We start from the raw sequence: 20,059 nt of genomic DNA, 5'->3' as shown, positions 1-20,059 counted from the left end.
CAATGTATGCTTTGTATTCTGACTCCATACATGTACAAGAAAGACTTTGTCCATGGAATCAAAGAACTTTTTGTGCATTCGGTGGGTTTGTGCACATCCCAGATAAGACTTTTTTAAAAAACGATTATACATATTCCACTGACTCTATTTTCAAAATGAAAGATTTTCTTAAAAGGAAAAGTTTAAAAAAATCTTATCAAAAGGGGCACGGCGTGTAACGCAAACAAACACCTTGAATATAAGGGGTGTTTGGTTTGTTGGAAAAGCATGAAAAAAGTTTTTCAAGAAAATTTTTTTCATGGAAAACTTCTTTTTCAGCTTTTCATCCATTTGGTTTCAAAGAAAACTAGCTTTTTTAAAAATTTGTATTCGAAATTTCATAGCAAATTAATGTTTTTGTTTCCTTTTTTTAAAGGAAAACAAAAATGCTAATTTTCCATAAAATTTGGAAAGAAACCTCCCTAAAAAGCTAGTTTTCTTTCGAACCAAACAGACGAAAAATTGAAAAAAGAATTTTCCAAAAAAATTTTTTCTCGAAAAACTTTTTTCCACGCTTTTTCTGAGGAACCAAACTGCACCTAAGTATTGCAAGCAATCCATAATTCTCATATACTTTTTATATATAATTTTATTTAATAATTTAATACAAGATCTAAATCAAGACACGTATTGTGGCCCCAAGATGGGGGCTTGGTACATGGGGGGTTTTGTAGGACTCTCCCGTGCTGAGATACCTTGTGGGTATCACGTGAGACAGTGCGATACTCGCTGGGCTATCGCGGCATGTACGTATCATGCCAAATTATTTTGTTCTCTTTCCTTTGTTTTTCTTTATCATTAAGCATACCACTCTTTTTTTCTTTCCCTTTTTTTTTTTATATATCTTTCTCAATTTTTTTTCTCCCATTTTTTACTCTCTTTTTATTTTATTTTTTTACTTCTTTCGTCTCTAAAAAAGAGATAAAGAAATTACAAATTAAAAATTTACTTATTAGGTAAGTAAAAGAAATTATGATTTAAATTTTTATTTATATATTTTAAATATTTCTTATTTGCAAAACTCATTTTTGAAAAAAATATAAAATTAGATAATTTTTAATCTATAATTTATAAAAAAGTTAAAAATAGTTCTTGATTTAATTATTATATGCTCAAATTTTAAATTTTTAGATCTGATTTGTTTCACAGGAGGCGGAACCCCCAAGCCTTCTGCTTCCACCATAGACATCCGCTTTTTCTTCACAAATTATTTTTCTAAAATTTGTCGCACCGTAAAGGTTTCAAAGAATCAGGGGCAGAAAATCGAACTCCGTAATCAAATTTCTCACAATGAGATGTACCGGCAATATATAACTTTCTCATAGTACCAGCAATATCTATACCAATATTGTCAAATAAATCTTATATCTGAAGATGACAATATTGCATATGATCCTCCGCGACCATCTATGTGGAATTAAGCTTTTATTATTGTATTTTAATTTTTATTCTCTATAAGGTATAATTTTACTTTATATGTATAAAAGTTTACCGGTATATTAATTGGTGAGTATAATAAATTATACATAGCCAATATTTATAAGTATTTCACTAAACTTTTCAAAACAATACTATTAGAGCTCATTAGGAATAAAAAAACTAAAATAACTTTGTACTAATTAAAGCATACCAGTAGAAAGTTATGCGCATTCATCGACCGCTACGTATCAACATAGAAGCGTGCATGTGCCGTACCGTGCTAAGCAGACAGCGCAATGCCCTCTGGGATGGAAAAACGAGTATTAAAAAAAAATCGTATTTTGAAATTTGAGTCCAAAATCGGAAATAGCAAATTTTTACTACTTATTTTAGATCTCTAAAATTTAAAAAAATTAATTCTAAGAATTAAAATTAGATTTTTTTAAAAAATAAATTATCAAATCCTCTATTGAAAAAAAAAAAAAAAAACTTTTAACCCTAAAATCACTTTTCGGTATAAATGCCAAACACCCTCTAAAGCTTGCGAGGCCCTGATTGCGGGTCGATTTGGGCCTAAATCGAGCCAATCGGGTGGCTGCGCTCACTGTCATTGGTGGTGGGTGGGTGAACCCGCTAGGAGTTCGTGGTGGATTTCGGACTATTAAACCCGCCCGCGCCGACTCGTGNAAACCTCGCCGGAGCCACCGCCGCGGACTCATCGGCGGGGAGGATGGCGTTGTACGAGGCGCGGGACTTCTTGTTCTGCGGCATGTGCGGGACCCTCCTCTCCTTCCACTCCCTCCACCACGCCTCCTGCCCGCTCTGCGGCTTCAAGCGCCCAGCCGCAGGTACAATCTCCACTCTCCAGAACCCTCTAGAACCCTCTCTCTCTAGAACCTTCTAGAACCCTCTAGAGCTCCCTTTTGATCTGATGGGTTCGGTTTTTGCAGAGATCGAGGGGAGAGAAACAACATACACCATCACCGCGGAGGTAGCCCCTTGTTTTCTTGTTATAACCCTAAACCCTAAATTGCCTTTCCTTGGCGATCATTGCTTTCTTGGTGTATAGCTCAACTCCCTCCCTGTGATTTCCACACCCCCCTGTGGTTTTGTGCGGTTTTTAATTTGCCACCGTCGTGCGTGGTTTTATTTTATTTTATTTCATCGGAAGCACCTACATTCAAGGATAAGTGCTTATTAGCATGAGACCGCGAGACCATATCCACCTCACAGAATCGCGGCAACAAGATATCAATATGATATAGTTCCTGTGCTAGTGATACAACAACTCAAAATCCTCTATTCTTTAAATTAGTCGGTAATTTTCTCAATAAAATTCAAAAAAATTGATAAAGATAAATAAGCAATTAGAATATTTAGTTGCTAAAGAAAATAAATATTTCATGCCATTATGTGTCGGTACATATATATTTTTTGTGATCAGCACGGTCGGTCTGGCACGCATCGTACCATACCGTGTCGACAAGTTATTGGCACGATCCTGTGCCACGGTATTTAAATCCTTGTCTACATTAAACAGGATAGCAAATTAATTTTTTTTTTTTTTCCTGCAAACCATGTGGTGTAAAGACATATTATAGAATGGTAAATATGTTATATTTTACTGCCTTCTGCTTGCGAAAAAAAAAGTATCACTTCGCTACCATATTTTACGGTGATGAAATAAAAATAAAACTATAAATAGTTAAAGTATAACTTTTTGAATCATGGGGTGGCAAAGTGAAAGTGTGGTAAACCATGATGAGGGGCGGAAGTTGAAATTTACTTGTTTTTCCTTTCCATTATGTTTGTTCGAGTATTTAAGTTGCAACTATTCGCCTAAGGTAGATTATATTTGTAGTTGTTTGATGTTACGTGAAAACCAGCAAGTTGCACGGGAGGCAATGGATGGCGGTTCTAATGCTGGCGTTTTACTATGGGATAGCCAACTGTTAAGGAATCATCTTTATTTTGATAAAAGAACTTGAGTTTAGTAATTGTGTTGTGTCCGTCAGATATATGGCTAAGATAAAGAAAATTTCTTCAAAGCTAGAGGATGATGTGGTGTTTGCAACCTTTCTTAGTTTGTTGCTAATGTAGGCCCAACAAGGTACCGATTTAGAGAGGGAGAGACATTGGGAATATATATTGCTATTCCCCTTTCCTGCTCGTCATATTTTTCCCTTCTTTGATTGGAACTTCTACTAGTCTAATTTTTAGTTCTGTTAGCTAGGATTCAAGTATAAAATCGACAAAATCTTCGGACAATTTCAGTTAGTACAGAGTTTTGAAAAAAGGATTAATTCTACTTGGCAATTTCAAGTTGCAACTGTATCTTTTCTGGGTAATATTAGACGTTTTATTCAAGCAATTTAAATATCTATTCTTGAGTGCAAGATAGGAAAATGTGGTATTTAATAACTTGTTTAGGAAATTAAAACAATTTTATCTCCTATCCTTCACTATATCCGATGTTCCCAATGCATGCGCTTGTTTATTTTCGCCATTCTTTTTTGTTGTAGCCTTGTAGATATTTGGTCTATTTCACCTTTTCATCCAGCTATCAAGAAATCTCTAATTACATATATGTCGAAGATAAGTTAATTATCAAAGATCGGCTGACGGTTAAGTTGGAATATTTTTGAATCAACAGTAGGTTGGAAGCGATCTTATTTTCATAGCATGCACAAGTTGTTGCTCTCTTCACTATTGTTACTTATGATCTTATGATGGATAGTGGGTTTAACTACTAGTATTCCAATTATAAAGGGGGAAAAATGAAATATAAGTAACAAGCTAGCTATCAGAAGTTGATTCGGAGGTCTTGATCTCTATTTTACATAAAGATACTTTGGACTGGCATGTCTCGTTTCATTATGTGGATCAACAACAAACCTAGTCCTTCTATGTCCCTTTTGGGCTTACCATTTTTTCTTTTATAGTAATAACTTACTGCTTGTGTTTCCCTGATATTCTTTCAAAGACACGTTTGTATTACATTTCTTTTACTATCTTTTTAGCCTGTTCTTTTATATCTTGGAAACAGATAACTCAGTTACTCGCATATCGATATTCTTGCATTCGTTGGATTGGGTGTTTCCTTGATTATCAAACATTCTTTCAAATAAATCATGTCTTACAGTTTCTAAATAGAACTTTTTTCTTCCTTGACAGCAAGTGGCTCTACATATTCCAGTAAAACAATTCTATCTGCAATGCTTTTTTGACTTTTTCTTCATTGTCAGTAATCAACCAAATGTAAGGATGATAGCCACTTTTTGGTACTCGACCATTTTGACAATTTCATAATTCTTTTCTAGTTCCATGAGATGACATGTTTTATTTAAACTTAGTTTGCACAAAATTGTGAGCACTCACTGTTGGTTATATGTCTTCTTTTGTATAGGGCATAAAATTATTTGTTTGGCCCATAAGGTTTTTTGGACTAATATGCAAAAGAGACATGGATATGAAAGTTGGTTCATGGCGCACCGGGTCTACCGAACTATTTAAAGTATGAATAAAGGGCTTTCATTGGACAGAGAAGTAATATGCTGAAACACATGTTGCCATGAATGTCAAAAAGCCTATATATAGGCTAATTATGGCAAGTTGACAATTGAAGATGCAAACTTCAATTGTGCAACTGCATCCATGCCTATAAAAGGCCTCCATCTCCACAGGTAAATGTACAACAATATGAAGAACAAGCAACGAGTGAATTAAGTGAGGTATTAGGAGAAGCCTGGAAACTTAATTAGTAGCTTGTTGAGTTTTTCTTATTTATTGTAACAAGAGAAGGGTGGTAGTAACCATAAGGCTCTTGTATTGAGAGAAACGTAAAGGTGTGGGCTTGTAAATTTTGTTTTCTTCATATAAAGGATACATCTCTTTTGCTCTTCCCGTGGACGTAGGGCACTTTCCGAATCACGTAAATCGCTGTCTCTTTTTTTTTGTGTATTTCCTTTCTATTATTTTTCTTTATTTCTTTGTTCGTATATTTTTGTTGATAGCACATGCAGGACGATCCTAAGTCCCAACAATTGGTATTAGAGCGACGGGTCGGTGCTACAACAAAAATGCCGAATGTCTCGATGTCCAAGTTCGAGGTGGAGAAATTTGATGGAAAAGAAAATTTTGGCCTTTGGCAAAGAAGAGTGAAGGCCATCTTAGTACAACAAGGTCTTCATAAGGCGTTGCTGGGAAAGTCTAAAAAATCAGCAACAATGAGCGATGAAGACTGGGAAGAGCTTGATCTGAAGGCACTTAATACCATCATATTGTGTCTAGCAGATGAGGTGATGTATAATGTCATGGACGAAGAAACAATTGTTGGCATGTGGACCAAATTGGAGAAGCTATACATGACAAAGAGCCTCTCTAATATGTTGTACCTAAAGCAAAAATTATATGGGCTACGCATGAAGGAAGGTACGGCAGTTGCTGAACACTTAAATATTTTTAATAAAATTATTAGTGATCTACTTAGTGTAGATGTGAAGCTTGACGAGGACGACAAGACATTGATTTTCCTCACATCGCTTCCTCCTTCCTATAATTATCTGGTTACAACTATTCTTTATGGAAAGCAAACTCTTTCAATGGAAGACGTTACTTCAGCCCTTTTATCAGAAGAGATCAGAAAGCAATCCATTTCGGAGGAGCCAAGTGAAGGTTTAATTATTAAAGATGCAGGAAGGGGGCGGCATAAAGAACGTGATTCAGATAAAGGAAGATCTCGTTCTAAGTCAAGGTTAAAAAAGGTGAAGTGTTATTTTTGCAAAAAGGATGGTCACATGAAGCAAGACTATAAGAGGATAAAGGCATGACTGCAAAAGAAGAATTCCTCTACAGGTACAGTAAGCGTAGCTAATGACCCCCCGATCAAAATCATGATGCTTTGACGATTTCTTTAGATATTGAATATTTTGCTAACTGGATATTAGATTCGGGTTGTTCTTATCATATGACACTAAATAAATCTTTATTTAATTTCTACAAATCTTGTGAAAGTGGAAGTGTTATGATGGGTAATCACACTACTTGCAAAGTTGTTGGTGTAGGAACGGTAAAAATAAAGATACATGATAGCATGATAAGAATTTTGACAGATGTGAGACATGTTCCAAGTCTCAGGTTAAATCTAATATCACTTGGAGCTCTTGACTCTATTGGTTGCAGTATTACTATTGCAGATGGAGTTATTAAGGTAAAAAGATGTGCCATGACTATCATGAAAGGAGAGAAAAAAGGAAACCTATATAGGTTGATCGGCGAGTCGGTGATTGGAGGTGTTGCAGTGACATCCTCAGATGATCATGATGCCGATGATGCAGAACTTTGGCACATGAGATTAGCCGACATGAGTGAGAAAGGGATGTTGGAGCTGTATAAAAGAGGAGTATTCAAAGGTATGAAAACCTGCAAACTCAATTTCTGTAAATACTGTGTATTTGGAAAAAAGAAAAAGGTGAGTTTCAGGTCCTCCGATCATAGAAGTAAAGACATACTTGAATACATCCATTCAGACGTGTGGGGGTCTGCTCCAATAGCTTCAAAAGGAGGTGCGCGGTATTTTGTAACATTTATTGATGATTTTTCTCGTAAAGTTTGGATTTTCTTCATGAAGGAAAAGTCTGAAGTCTTCATAAAGTCAGACATTGGAAGAAAGAGATGAAGAAACAGACAGGCAAGCAGGTCAAGTATCTAAGAACAGACAATGGTGGAGAGTTCACTTCTAAGGAGTTTATTAGTTTCTGCAAGGAATAAGACATTACACGCCATCTAATAGTTCCTGGAACTCCACAGCAGAATGGAGTAGCAGAAAGGATGAACAGGACACTGTTAGAAAAGGCCCGATCTATGAGGATATGTGCAAATTTGCCAAAAGAGTTTTGGGCCGAAGCAGTGGATATAGCGTGCTACATTATTAATAGATCCCCTTACACAACAATCGAACTCAAAACACCAGAGGAATTATGGTCAGGTAAACTTACAGATTATTCCTCATTACATGCCTTTGGTTGTCCTGTTTATGTTCATGTTCAGGAAAATCAGCGCACGAAGTTAGATTCAAAGTCAAAACCCTGCATATTTCTTGGGTTTGAGAAGGGGGTGAAAGGATACAAGCTTTGGGACCCTATTGCCAAGAAGAAGGTGATTAGCAGGGATGTGGTATTTGACGAAAAATTAATGCTGCAAAAGATCCAGCAGCAGGCTCAACATGAAGAGAGTGCGAAACTACAGACATTCAGGTGGAGCAGCAGGAGAGTGTACATAATCAGGTGGAGCAGTCTTATTTGGATCAACTGATGTCTCATGATCTTTTTCATGGTGTGACTGCTCCACCTGATTATGTACACTCTCCTGCTGCTCCACCTGAATGTCTGTAGTCTTCGCACTCTCTTCCTGTTGAGCCTGCTGCTAGATCTTTTGCAGCATTGTTTTTTCGTCAAAGACCACATCCCTGCTAATCACCTTCTTCTTGGCAATGGGGTCCCAAAGCTTGTATCCTTTCACCCCCTTCTCAAACCCAAGAAATATGCAGGGTTTTGACTTTGAATCTAACTTCGTGCGCTGATTTTCCTGAACACGAACATAAGCAGGACAACCAAAGGCATGTAATGAGGAATAATCTGTAAGTTTACCTGACCATAATTCCTCTAGTGTTTTGAGTTCGATTGTTGTGGAAGGGGATCTATTAATAATGTAGCACGCCATATCCACTGCTTCGGCCCAAAACTCTTTTGGCAAATTTGCACATATCCTCATTGATCGGGCCTTTTCTAACAGTGTCCTGTTCATCCTTTCTGCTACTCCATTCTGCTGTGGAGTTCCAGGAACTGTTAGATGGCGTGTAATGCCTTATTCCTTGCAGAAACTAATAAACTCCTTAGAAGTGAACTCTCCACCATTGTCTGTTCTTAGATATTTGACCTGCTTGCCTCTCTGTTTCTCCATCTCTTTCTTCCAATGTCTGAGCTTTATGAAGGCTTCAGACTTTTCCTTCATGAAGAAAACCCAAACTTTATGAGACAAATCATCAATAAATGTTACAAAATACCGCGCACCTCCTTTTGAAGCTATTGGAGCAGACCCCCACACGTCTGAATGGATGTATTCAAGTATGTCTTTACTTCTATGATCGGAGGACCTGAAACTCACCCTTTTCTGTTTTCCAAATACACAGTATTTACAGAAATTGAGTTTGCAAGTTTTCATATCTTTGAATACTCCTCTTTTATGCAGCTCCAACATCCTTTTCTCACTCATGTCGGCTAATCTCATGTGCCAAAGTTCTGCATCATCGGCATCATGATCATCTGAGGATGTCACTGCAACACCTCCAATCACCGACTCGCCGATCAACCTGTATAGGTTTCCGTTTTTCTCTCCTTTCATGACAGTCATGGCACATCTTTTTACCTTAATGACTCCATCTGCAATAGTAGTACTGCAACCAATAGAGTCAAGAGCTCCAAGTGATATTAGATTTAACCTGAGACTTGGAACATGTCTCACATCTGTCAAAGTTCTTATCATGTTATCATGCATCTTTATTTTTACCGTTTCTATACCAACAACTTTGCAAGTAGTGTGATTATCCATCATAACACTTCCACTTTCACAAGATTTGTAGAAATCAAATAAAAATTTATTTGGTGTCATATGATAAGAACAACCCGAACCTAATATCCAGTCAGCAAGAGATTCAATACCTGAAGAAACGGTCAAAACATCATGATTTTGATCGGGGTCATTAGCTATGCTTACTGTACCTGTAGAGGAATTCTTCTTTTGCAGCCATGCCTTTCTCCTCTCACAGTCTTGCTTCATGTGGCCATTTTTTTGCAAAAATAACACTTCACCTTTTTTAACCTTGACTTAGAACGAGATCTTCCTTTATCTGAATCACGTTCTTTATGCCGCCCCCTTCCTACATCTTTAATAATTAAACCTTCACTTGGCTCCTCCGAAATGGATTACTTTCTGATCTCTTCTGATAGAAGGGCTGAAGTAACGTCTTCCATTGAAAGAGTTTGCTTTCCATAAAGAATACTTGTAACCAGATAATTATAGGAAGGAGGAAGCAATGTGAGGAAAATCAATGTCTTGTCGTCCTCGTCAAGCTTCACATCTACACTAAGTAGATCACTAATAATTTTATTAAAAATATTTAAGTGTTCAGCAACTGCCGTACCTTCCTTTATGCGTAGCCCATATAATTTTTGCTTTAGGTACAACATATTAGAGAGGCTCTTTGTCATGTATAGCTTATCCAATTTGGTCCACATGCCAACAGTTGTTTCTTCGTCCATGACATTATACATCACCTCATCTGCCAGACACAATATGATGGTATTAAGTGCCTTCAGATCAAGCTCTTCCCAGTCTTTATCGCTCATTGTTGCTGATTTTGAGACTTTCCCAGCAATGCCTTATGAAGACCTTGTTGTACTAAGATGGCCTTCACTCTTCTTTGCCAAAGGCCAAATTTTTTTTTTCCATCAAATTTCTCTACCTCGAACTTGGACATGACATTTGGCATTTTTGTTGTAGCACCGACCCGTCGCTCTGATACCAATTGTTGGGATTTAGGATCGTCCTGCATGTGCTATCAACAAAAATACACGAACAAATAAATAAAGAAAAATAATAGAAAGGAAATACACAAAAAAAAGAGACAGCGATTTACGTGGTTCGGCAAGTGGCCTACGTCCACGGGGAGAGCGAGAGAGATGTATCCTTTATATGAAGAAAACAAAATTTACAAGCCCACATCTTTATGTTTCTCTCAATACAAGAGCCTTATGGTTACTACCACCCTTCTCTTGTTACAACAAATAAGAGAAACTCAACAAGCTACTAATTAAGTTTCCAGGCTTCCCTAATACCTCACTTAATTCACTCGTTGCTTGTGCTTCATCTTATTGTACATTTACCTGTGGAGATGGAGGCCTTTTATAGCCATGGATGTAGTTGCACAATTGAAGTTTGCATCTTCAATTATCAACTTTCTATAATTAGCCTATATATAGGGTTTTTGATATTTATGGCAAACATGTGTTTCATGCATGCATGCATGAAACACAGCATATTACTTCTCTGTCCAATGAAAGCCCTTTATTCATACTTTAAATAGTTCGGTAGACCCGGTGCGCCATGAACCAACTTTCATATCCATGTCTTTTTTCCATATTGGTCCAAAAAACCTTATGGGCCAAACAAATAATTTTATGCTCTATACAAAAGAAGACATATAACCAACAATCTGCACCTTGGTAATCAACCAAATGTAAGGATGATAGCCACTTTTTGGTACTCGACCATTTTGACAATTTCATAATTCTTTTCTAGTTCCATGAGATGACATGTTTTATTTAAACTTAGTTTGCACAAGAATTGTGAGCACTCACAACCTAATTCTTTTTGCTAAATAAGTTTGCCTTCACCTTTTACCTCTACTTCGGAAATAGGCTTGTTAATAGATTAAGTTTGTTAATAGATTAAGTTTGACATGATCTAGTCTCCAACATGATTAATGAAGTTCTTCTTATCTTGGGTGTCCTTGGATGCTATAAATACTCAGTGCATATGGAAAGGAGGAATTCAGCAGGATTTTATGTTTTTACCGAAGTGATCAAATACAGGAGAAATGAAAGATTAGCGAGTTGTGGCTGAAAGAAAGTACTAAGAAGGGAAGAAATAAGGGAGAAGCAATAGAACAGTTATTGTGTGTCTGCTACATGTATTGACTTATAGGGCTTTTTGTTTGCACTCGAATTACTGTCAGTGACTTCGAACATTTGAAATTTTTAACTTGGTTTAATTCTGATGTAATCTGCTGAAAGTGTTCTTCTTCCAATGACAAATATGACAACATTACTATTTGTTGAATCGGTATTGTCCCTACCTTGAGCGAATATAGTGATGACCTTTTTAGCTATTCAGTACAAGTGAAACCATCTGGTATATTTATGAGAATGATGATTATGGTCATTAGCCCTATGATAATGGTCAACTAGCACTTGCCAGACCTTAATTAGTCTAAACTTTTGGATTCTTTTGTTTTTTCCTTTTCCATTCTCTCCTTTGCACTAATGGGACTAGTAGCTTGTCCTGTTATATTGTGTGAAAATGAGAGTCAACTTTCAATGTGTTGGATAACAAATTGGATCTTGCCTTTGTTCAGTTTATGTTGTATTTTAGGACATTATTTCAAGTAGAGATAAGTGGATTTAGGTCAGGAGACTTTTAAGCATAACTTTGCCAAGCTTTTTGCTTTGGCTTTAATCTAATAGTTGACATAGACTGGTACTTTATCTTTCAACCAAAAAAAACCTTCTCCGTTTGTTAATTCTATCTTGCTTTTTTCTGCAACCTCATGGTCCTCTTCCCAGTGAATAACTTGTAAGGTAATGGAGATCATCACTCTTTGATGTTTTTAAACCTCAAGCTTTTCTTTGTTCGTTGCTTACTTGAGTTCTTTTTTTTTTTAGACTTACATATTCCTAAACCTATAAAAGTTTTTTTCATAATTCATAAATGAGACTGATTTGCAATAGTTTTTTCTTTTGATCGTTCAGTTGGAAGCAGATCCTACTTGCACCATTAGTACAATGGTGTCAAAAGGACTACTAGTATTAACAATCAATTACAGCATTTTCACTTTTGATTTGCCTAGAAGTTGAGCCATCAGTGCACTAATTGTAAAAATGTTTGAAGCATCTATTAAACTTAATTTCAGTAATTTTTAGATTTTCAAGTTTTATGGTTCCTTTCGCTACCAATATGACATATTATGAAGTTTCTGGTTGAGAAAGAACCCAAACAATGACCAGTTGGCACCACTATTTCGCCATGTGAGGGCTTCTAAGGAGAAATACTCATTTTCCCAGCATATAGTGGGTTGTGGATGTCTATTGTCGTGTAATTTACGTAGCTTTTGCTTTTAGCAATTTTTTCCGTTTGACATCGGTTGTAGGCAACTTCTCTTTTTATCTTTTCAGGACATAAGAAGGGAGCTGAAGATTGAACCGTTTGTGGTTATTGAAACGGCTCCCACACATACTGAAGAAGTGCAAAGAGCAGTGGTGAGTAATTTTCTTTGTTCAAAAGAGAGAAAAAAAACGAACATGATATTGTATCGAAAGCCGCTACATGTCGCTAATAATTTTGTTTTTGTTATTACAGGTGAACGAATCGTGCCCTCAATGCCATCATCCCCAACTTGAGTACTACACCAAGCAGGTAAACTCTGGATCTTTTCTCTGTTTGTTTTAGCCTTTCTTTACTTATCTCCCCTCTGAAATGTACTTTGCAGCTGCGTTCGGCGGATGAAGGTCAAACTGTATTTTACGAGTGCCCGGAATGCAGACACAAGTTTTCAGTTAACACATGAAGGCAAAAGTATGATCTCTTTTTCTCCAGCTGCTGTCTTCTGAGTACATTTTTTTTAATCAGTTTTGCTTCATCTAGTTTAGAAATTTCTTGAAATATTGTAACGTATAATGTAAGACAATTATATTGAAGGGAGTAGTAGACTTGATTTATGTTCTTCGCATATTGTATGATACTACTTTGTGCGGAGATGTGCTGAGATTATATGAGCAGATATTGGCGCAAGGTGATCACTGTTTTGGACTCGGAGAACTAAAATATTATCGATAAAAGACTAGAATCCTTTTGAGGATTTAGGTCTAAATCCTTCTCAAAATTAATCTTAACTCTTAATATTTGACGATTGGAACCGGTAGAGCTGTTTGAGTATTTGAAAATGCAAGAATTTCCGTACCTGTGTATTCTGCTCGTTCATTAAGCGGTCTCAAATTTGACTATTTTAAAAGTTGATTGGATGCAGTTTTTGATTTAAATGGTTAAATGTGATTCAGATACGATGAAATTTTATGAGAAATATTTTTTAATGTTTTGATTAAGAATAATGACTTTAATTTCAATGGAGAGCTTCTATATTAAGGATTTAAGTGTCGTGGCATGGGATTATACCGGAAATTTGCTAATATGATACGGCACAGTGTGTGTCGGGCTGTACTGCATTCCAGTCATAAAAAATTTATGTGTGCCGACACATAATAGTATGAAGTATTTATTTTTTTTATCAATAAAATATTTTAGTTGTTTATTATGTATTTTTATCAAATCTGTTGAATTTTATTGAGATACTAATTTAAAAAATAGAGGGTTTTGAGCTGTGTTATCAGTATACGGGTTGTATTATGTTGATATTTTATTGGCACGATACTATACGGTAGATACGGCCAGTACGGATCGGTACTTAAATCCTTGTTCTATATTATATTTTCAAGCCTTTTAAATTTAAACAGTAAATTCTTTCTTTGCTTGAAGCATATGTGAAAAGTATCAAATTTTTTTGAATTTTGGGTTGTCAACAAGTTCGTATAGATTATTTTTAAAATAATCAAATTATCCATTCTATCACACTAAAATCATTTTTTAGAGGAAGGATTGGGGATTAATCTTTTTCGAAGTTCTCTAGCCTTTGACTCGCCTATTGTTACAAAATGTATGCATTCCTTCTATTGTTCGATATTTTTTTGGGACATATAAATATTCCTAGTTTGATTGTCACAAAATGTATGCATTCCTTCTATTGTTCGATATTTTTTTGGGACATATAAATATTCTTAGTTTGATTTATTTTTTGGGAAGAAATAATTTTAGATTTTTCATCTAAAAATTTACGACTATTATAGCTATAATAATGAATTGCAATTAACAGAAATTCATTATAAAAGGATCTCCTTGTAGAGGATTGCAAATGCAGGAATTCGAGATTAGTCTGATCTCATTTAAAAGCTTGGCTGCTAAACACAGTATTCTCAATTAGCACAATTTAGGATTGGTTCGTTTATTGGAACAGATATTTTTTTTTTATTATTTTTTATGAGACCCCCAAAGTTATATTTTAGGGGCAATTGCTTATATATCCTGAAAAGTTTTCGATTTTTTGATTTACCCCTCTTAGAAGACTAATATTGAAAATACTCCTTTTACGTTCCAATCGTTCTCAAATATATTTCTAGAGTTAAAATCTATTAATAAACTATGTTATCTTTATAAAATTACTATTTACCCTTTCAAATATATTCTTCTATCATCACCGACTTTTTTTATTTGTCCTTAAGTTAGGGGTACAAAAAGTATTTTAATTTTTTGGTCTTTTCAATTATATTCTCCTATCATCACCAACATTTTTTATTTGTCCTTAAGTTAGGGGTACAAAAAGTATTTTAATTTTTTGGTCTTTTCAATTATATTCTCCTATCATCACCAACATTTTTTATTTGTCCTTAAGTTAAGGGTAAAAGTGGCATTTCAATTTTTTTTTAACTGTGATAGATATTTAACTCACGTTTAACCCAAGTTAACTTAACGGGTGATAATTATAGGAGTATTTTGGATTAACGGAGGAACATGAGGGATATATTGGAAAAAAAAAAGAGTCAATAAGATTTTTTCGAAGTTTTGAGAGGTATATAGGTAATTATTTCTATATTTTAATACAATCAATACTGTTTGCATGGCATGGTATTATATATGGAAGTAAACAAAATATTTGTTTATTATACTTTTTGGAGGGGTTTTTAGTTCAATAGTTCTCTTCTAAAATTTTATTTTAAAAATAACCCTGTTAAAATTTTATTTGTAGATATAGTCTTATAAAAGCGGTGAATCATTCACTGCTTTTAAAAGCGGTGAACCATTCACCGCTTTCTTTCTTTTTCTTTCTTTTTATTATAATTCTACGATGGTAAAAGCGGTGAATGGTTCACCGCTTTTATTATTTTTCTACTGCTAAATAGAAGTTATGAATGCGGTGAATCATTCATCGCATTTAAAGGTCTATTTTTATAATTATTTTTTTAAGAAAACTATTTTTATAATTATAAAAATGGATAGCATTAGTTATAAAAAATATCCCTTTTTGGATGCTTGCAATACGCTCTATCTGCTATCCGTAGCTCCAAATCGAGCCTCAATGTCATTCTTCGATTATATTTTTGTCCTCTCTCCCTCATCCTCATGACAAAAAGTGTGCACTAGTATGTAAACAAAATAATTAACATTGAGCGTGATTTTAAAATGCATAAGAGGAGAATGACGCCTAGAAATTAATTTTTTCGATTAAACAGGGATAAACCCTATTTTAACAAAGTTAGAACGAGGAAGACAAGTGAGAACAAGGGGAACAAGATAGGACTAGTAAGGCGAACGAACAAACCAACATACAAACATTACGACCCAAAAACCAGACAATAGTATCTAAACACCTAGCTGTTGCCCATGTCGCACCCTTCAAGTCTGTTCTCGAGTGCAGCTTTCCAGAATCGCAGTGTGCAAACAATATTTCGGCTAAGGAAATCACTTTGTTTAACTTGGTCTTCGAAGATTTTCTTGTTTCATTCATTCCATAATTCCCAGCAGGAAGCAGTAAATAAGAGGTCGAAATGCTCCCTGAATTCTCCAGAAAGTAGTTTTCTAGCTCCGCTCCAACGTTCGGCTAACGCAGCAGAGCAGCCAGACGTTACCAGATTGACGAGCAGAGGTAGTCGAAGCAGACGAGTCCAAAGCGTCCTGGTGTAAGGACGAAGGAAGAGCAAATGGTCGAGAGTCTCGGCATCCCTGCAGCATAGCACACAGATAGAGGGACCTTGCCATCCTTGTTTTGTGAGGAAGTCTGCTGTGAGGATTCTATAGCGAGCAGCAATCCAAATGAATAGCTTGATTCTAAGTGGAATTTTAAGACGCCAGAGAAAATCAATTTTCGAAGCGTTGACTCTGTCGAAAATCAAAAAATTATAAGCACTTTGAACCGTAAACGTACGAGATTCCAACCAGCGTCATGAGGGGATGTCGTTCCCATCGGATAATGCGGTGTTATAGATCAACGTCTCAAGTTGGCGAAGTTCGTCCTGCTCCTGGAGACGCAGAGGTGCAGTAAGTCCATAGTTAGGCCGCCCCACGAACCGACGAAACCAGGTAGCAACAGTGATGTTTTTGTGGCTTGCCGCAGCGTAAAGATAAGGGTAACGATACCTCGGTACAACGTCCCCACACCATCTCGCATTCCAAAACGAAGTCGTCTTGCCGTTGCCAAGTGAAAAATTGACTGAGCTTAAGAAGGGCGCTACCAGCTTTAGAACATTTTCCCAAATCGGACAGCAGTTAGTCGGCTTCGTCCAACTAAAGGACAGTGCCATATTCTTGTAGTGTTTTGCTGACAGGAGCTGAACCCAGGGTTGGGACTTGGAATTGTGGAAGTTTCAAAGTGTCTTCATCAAGAAGGCGAAGTTCATGGATTGCAAATTTCTGATTCTAATCCCACCCATATTTTTGGGGCGGCACAAATGTTTCCAGTTGACAAGGCAATGGAAACAATTGGTAAGTTTTTCCCCCCGCCAAAAAAAATCTCGGCGGATTTTATCAATCAAATTAAGAACCCAAGTTGGCAGAGAGAAGGCTGAGCAAAAGAAGGTGGGAACACTAGACAGTACTGAATTAAGAAGAATGAGTCGTCCCCCTCTAGAGAGCATAATTCCTTTCCATCCCGCCAGTCTATTGTCCAGTTTTTCGATCAAAGGTAAGAAATTTGCCCTGTTTAGATTCCTGGGGGAGAGCGGGAGGCCCAAGTAGGTAAACGGGAAGCCGTGCGTGGAGCAGCCCAAGAATGTCACTAAAGCAGTGGTTTGGTCGTTATCCAAGTTGATCGGGATGACGGCACTTTGTGGAAATTAATCTTGAGACCCGAGCACTCACCGAAAGCATCTAGAAGTAGCTTTAGTACAGTCGCCAACCTACTAGTGCCATAAAAAAAAAGAAGCATGTCATCAGCGACTTGCAGAGTATGTAGTTTAACTTCGCCAATTCTGACTGTCGGGAGGATATGTGAGGAGGCTGCTAAATTGATCAGTCTACAAAGAACATCGACAGTTAAGATAAAAAGTAGGGGAGAAAGCGGGTCTCCCTGGCGAAGTCCTCGTTTGCAGGCGAACGACCTGCCAGCTGCGCCATTTAAAATAACTGCCGTGGATGCGGACTGCAGCAAGGAAGCAATCCAGGAAGTCCAGCAGCTGCCAAATCCCCTTGCCTGTAGGAGCTCCAGGAGAAATTGCCAATTAATGTGGTCGAACGCTCTATCAAAGTCGATCTTGAACAGCGCAGCCTGCTGATTAGAGGAAAGCAGGTGGTGGGTGAGGATGTGTGCTGTTAGAAAATTGTCGAGGATGTAGCGACCCTTGATGAAAGCTGTTTGGAAAGGGTTGATAAGAAGATTCATAAAGCTTTGGAGGCGGGCTGCTAACACTTTCGATATGAGCTTGGGTAGACTGTGAACCAAACTAATAGGCCTAAGATCTTTAGCCGAGGTGAAGTCAGATTTCTTCGGAATCGGACAAATCCAACTGCAATTCGTGTCGCTCAGATTAGAGGAGCCATTGTAGAAGCATGTGAAGACTTCCATAATATCGTCTTGAAGAATAGGCCAGAAGCATTGGTAGAACAGCATTGGAAAGCCATCCGGTCCTGGAGCCTTTTTCGAAGCAGAAGAGAAAACTGCTTGCTTCACTTCCTCGACGGTGAAGAGTGAATGAAGGCCAGAAAGATCGAAGGTTTCGGAACCATATAGCAAAGAAAGATCCACAGTCTTGCTGGAGGATGGATTAGTGCCTAAAATATTATGATAAAAGGAGAAAAGGTGGTTAGCAATGGAACCGGGTGTAGAGAAAATGTCGATACCGTCCGAGAGCTGTGGAATAGCCTTCTTCCTCCTGCGACAATTAGCTTTAAGATGAAAAAACTTCGTGTTCGCGTCTCCACCCCTTAGCCAATGCACACAAGATCTTTGTTTCCATTTCATCTCTTCTTGCAAACAATGCACACAAGATCTTTGTTTCCATTTCATCTCTTCTTGCAAACAATGCACACAAGATCTTTGTTTCCATTTCATCTTTTCTTGCAAACAATGCACACAAGATCTTTGTTTCCATTTCATCTCTTCTTGCAAACACAAACTCCTTGTAGCGACCTTTGAGTGAAATTCGTAACTTGCATTCGGGTGGAATCAGGATCCTATTTTCCTCAGCCTTGTCAAGCCAATCCAACCAAGCTAGGCATAGCTCGCCCTGGACCTTGAGGGTGGTAGTAAGGCCATTAGCCCAAGAGCGAAGGGCCGTTTGAACGCGCCCGATCTTCCAGGTGAAGCGAAGAGCTAGATCAGGGGTAGGCACAGGTGAGTTCCAAGCTTGAGAGACCACCTGATAGATAGCGGGATAGCGAAGCCAAAAGGACTCGAACCTGAAGAGACGGGGAGAAGGGACGAAAGTGTGGGCCGAGAGAACCAGAGAAGAGTGATCAAATCTGGGGCATGGAAGCGCTCTTAAGTAAGAAGTGGGAAAATAAAGCTGCCAGTCCTTCGAGATAAATGCCTTGTCAAGACGTTCGAGAGTTGGGTTCCGATGACCGTTGATCCAAGTATAGGATTTGTTGAGTAAAGGCAGATCGAAGAGTCCAATGTCGCTGACCAGGGCCCGAAAAAGCAGCATGTCGTTGGTACACGATGGCGGTCCATTCTTATCAAGTCGGGAGAGAAGAACGTTAAAGTCACCAATGGCCGTCCATGCACCTATCGACGATTGACCAAGGTGCCTAATTTCTTGGAAGAAAACAGCTCTGAGACTAGCACAGGTGGGACCATAAATATTAGAAATCGTGAACTTGTTACCATCACATTTACATCTGAGAACGACGGTGAGAGAATATGATCCAGACCATTCTGAGATGCAGTCGAAGAGGTTAGGGTTCCAAGCGGTTAGGAGAGCGCCCTTGGTCCCAATAGCATCCAAACAGCGAAAATCCTGAAGATGGAATCCACAGATTGCACGAAATTTGATAATAGAAGTAAAATTGAGTTTAGTCTCTTGAAGGCAAACCACACTGCATTTACTATTACGAATAAACTTCGGACAATCGTGCATTTGGCCGTATCATTAAGGCCCCTAACGTTCCAGGACAAAAAAACGAAAAATTCTATTCCTAGCCATAATGCAAGGAAGAAATCCGCACCCTTTCCCGGCCTGGCTACTAACTCCTTGGAACGGAGCTCCCAGCTTCTGCGCCCACGGAGGATCGAACTCTTTTATCAGAAATTCCACAGGAAGCCAAGATGAGCTTGATCTTACTTGGTGTGAGTGGGGTTGAAGAGCACCTCGAGTGATCCGGAGCATTCTTTGGCCCTGGAGAGGGAAGGATTGTTAGAGAAGGCAACAACCCTTCTTCAGGTATGGGGGAAGGTTCATCTTCCGGCATGGGAGAGGGTTCAACTTCTGGGGAAGGAGAGGCTTGAGGTGAGTGTTCACGCTCAAAGGAGCCGGTATCAGCCCACGTAGAGGAGAACGGGTGCGCTACAATAGTTGCTAGCTGCATAGATTTGTGCTTATTACACATTAGTTCTTGAGCTCGTAGGAGTGTGGATTTGTTCTTCAAACCTCTGTTCTTGGTCGCAATACGTGGGCTACACCGGATTAAGAGCGGTTGGTGATGACCTGACATTCGCAAGGAATCG

At 37.7% G+C, this 20,059-nt stretch overlaps 1 protein-coding gene across 1 annotated transcript; it reads left to right on the top strand.

Annotated features, from left to right (window-relative positions):
• Positions 2,146-13,083, top strand: LOC109706446 (DNA-directed RNA polymerase I subunit RPA12-like; the record flags this gene model as incomplete). The annotated part of the gene is given in 5 exon segments (XM_020227262.1): positions 2,146-2,306; positions 2,409-2,449; positions 12,468-12,551; positions 12,652-12,708; positions 12,782-13,083. Coding segments are annotated over 5 exon segments (378 nt in total). The 3' UTR covers positions 12,860-13,083.

The sequence above is a fragment of the Ananas comosus genome, linkage group 1 (genome assembly GCF_001540865.1).
Source record: "Ananas comosus cultivar F153 linkage group 1, ASM154086v1, whole genome shotgun sequence".
Taxonomy (NCBI): domain Eukaryota; kingdom Viridiplantae; phylum Streptophyta; class Magnoliopsida; order Poales; family Bromeliaceae; genus Ananas; species Ananas comosus.
Note: the sequence above shows the minus strand (reverse complement) of the source record. Positions and strands in the feature narration are given on the sequence as shown.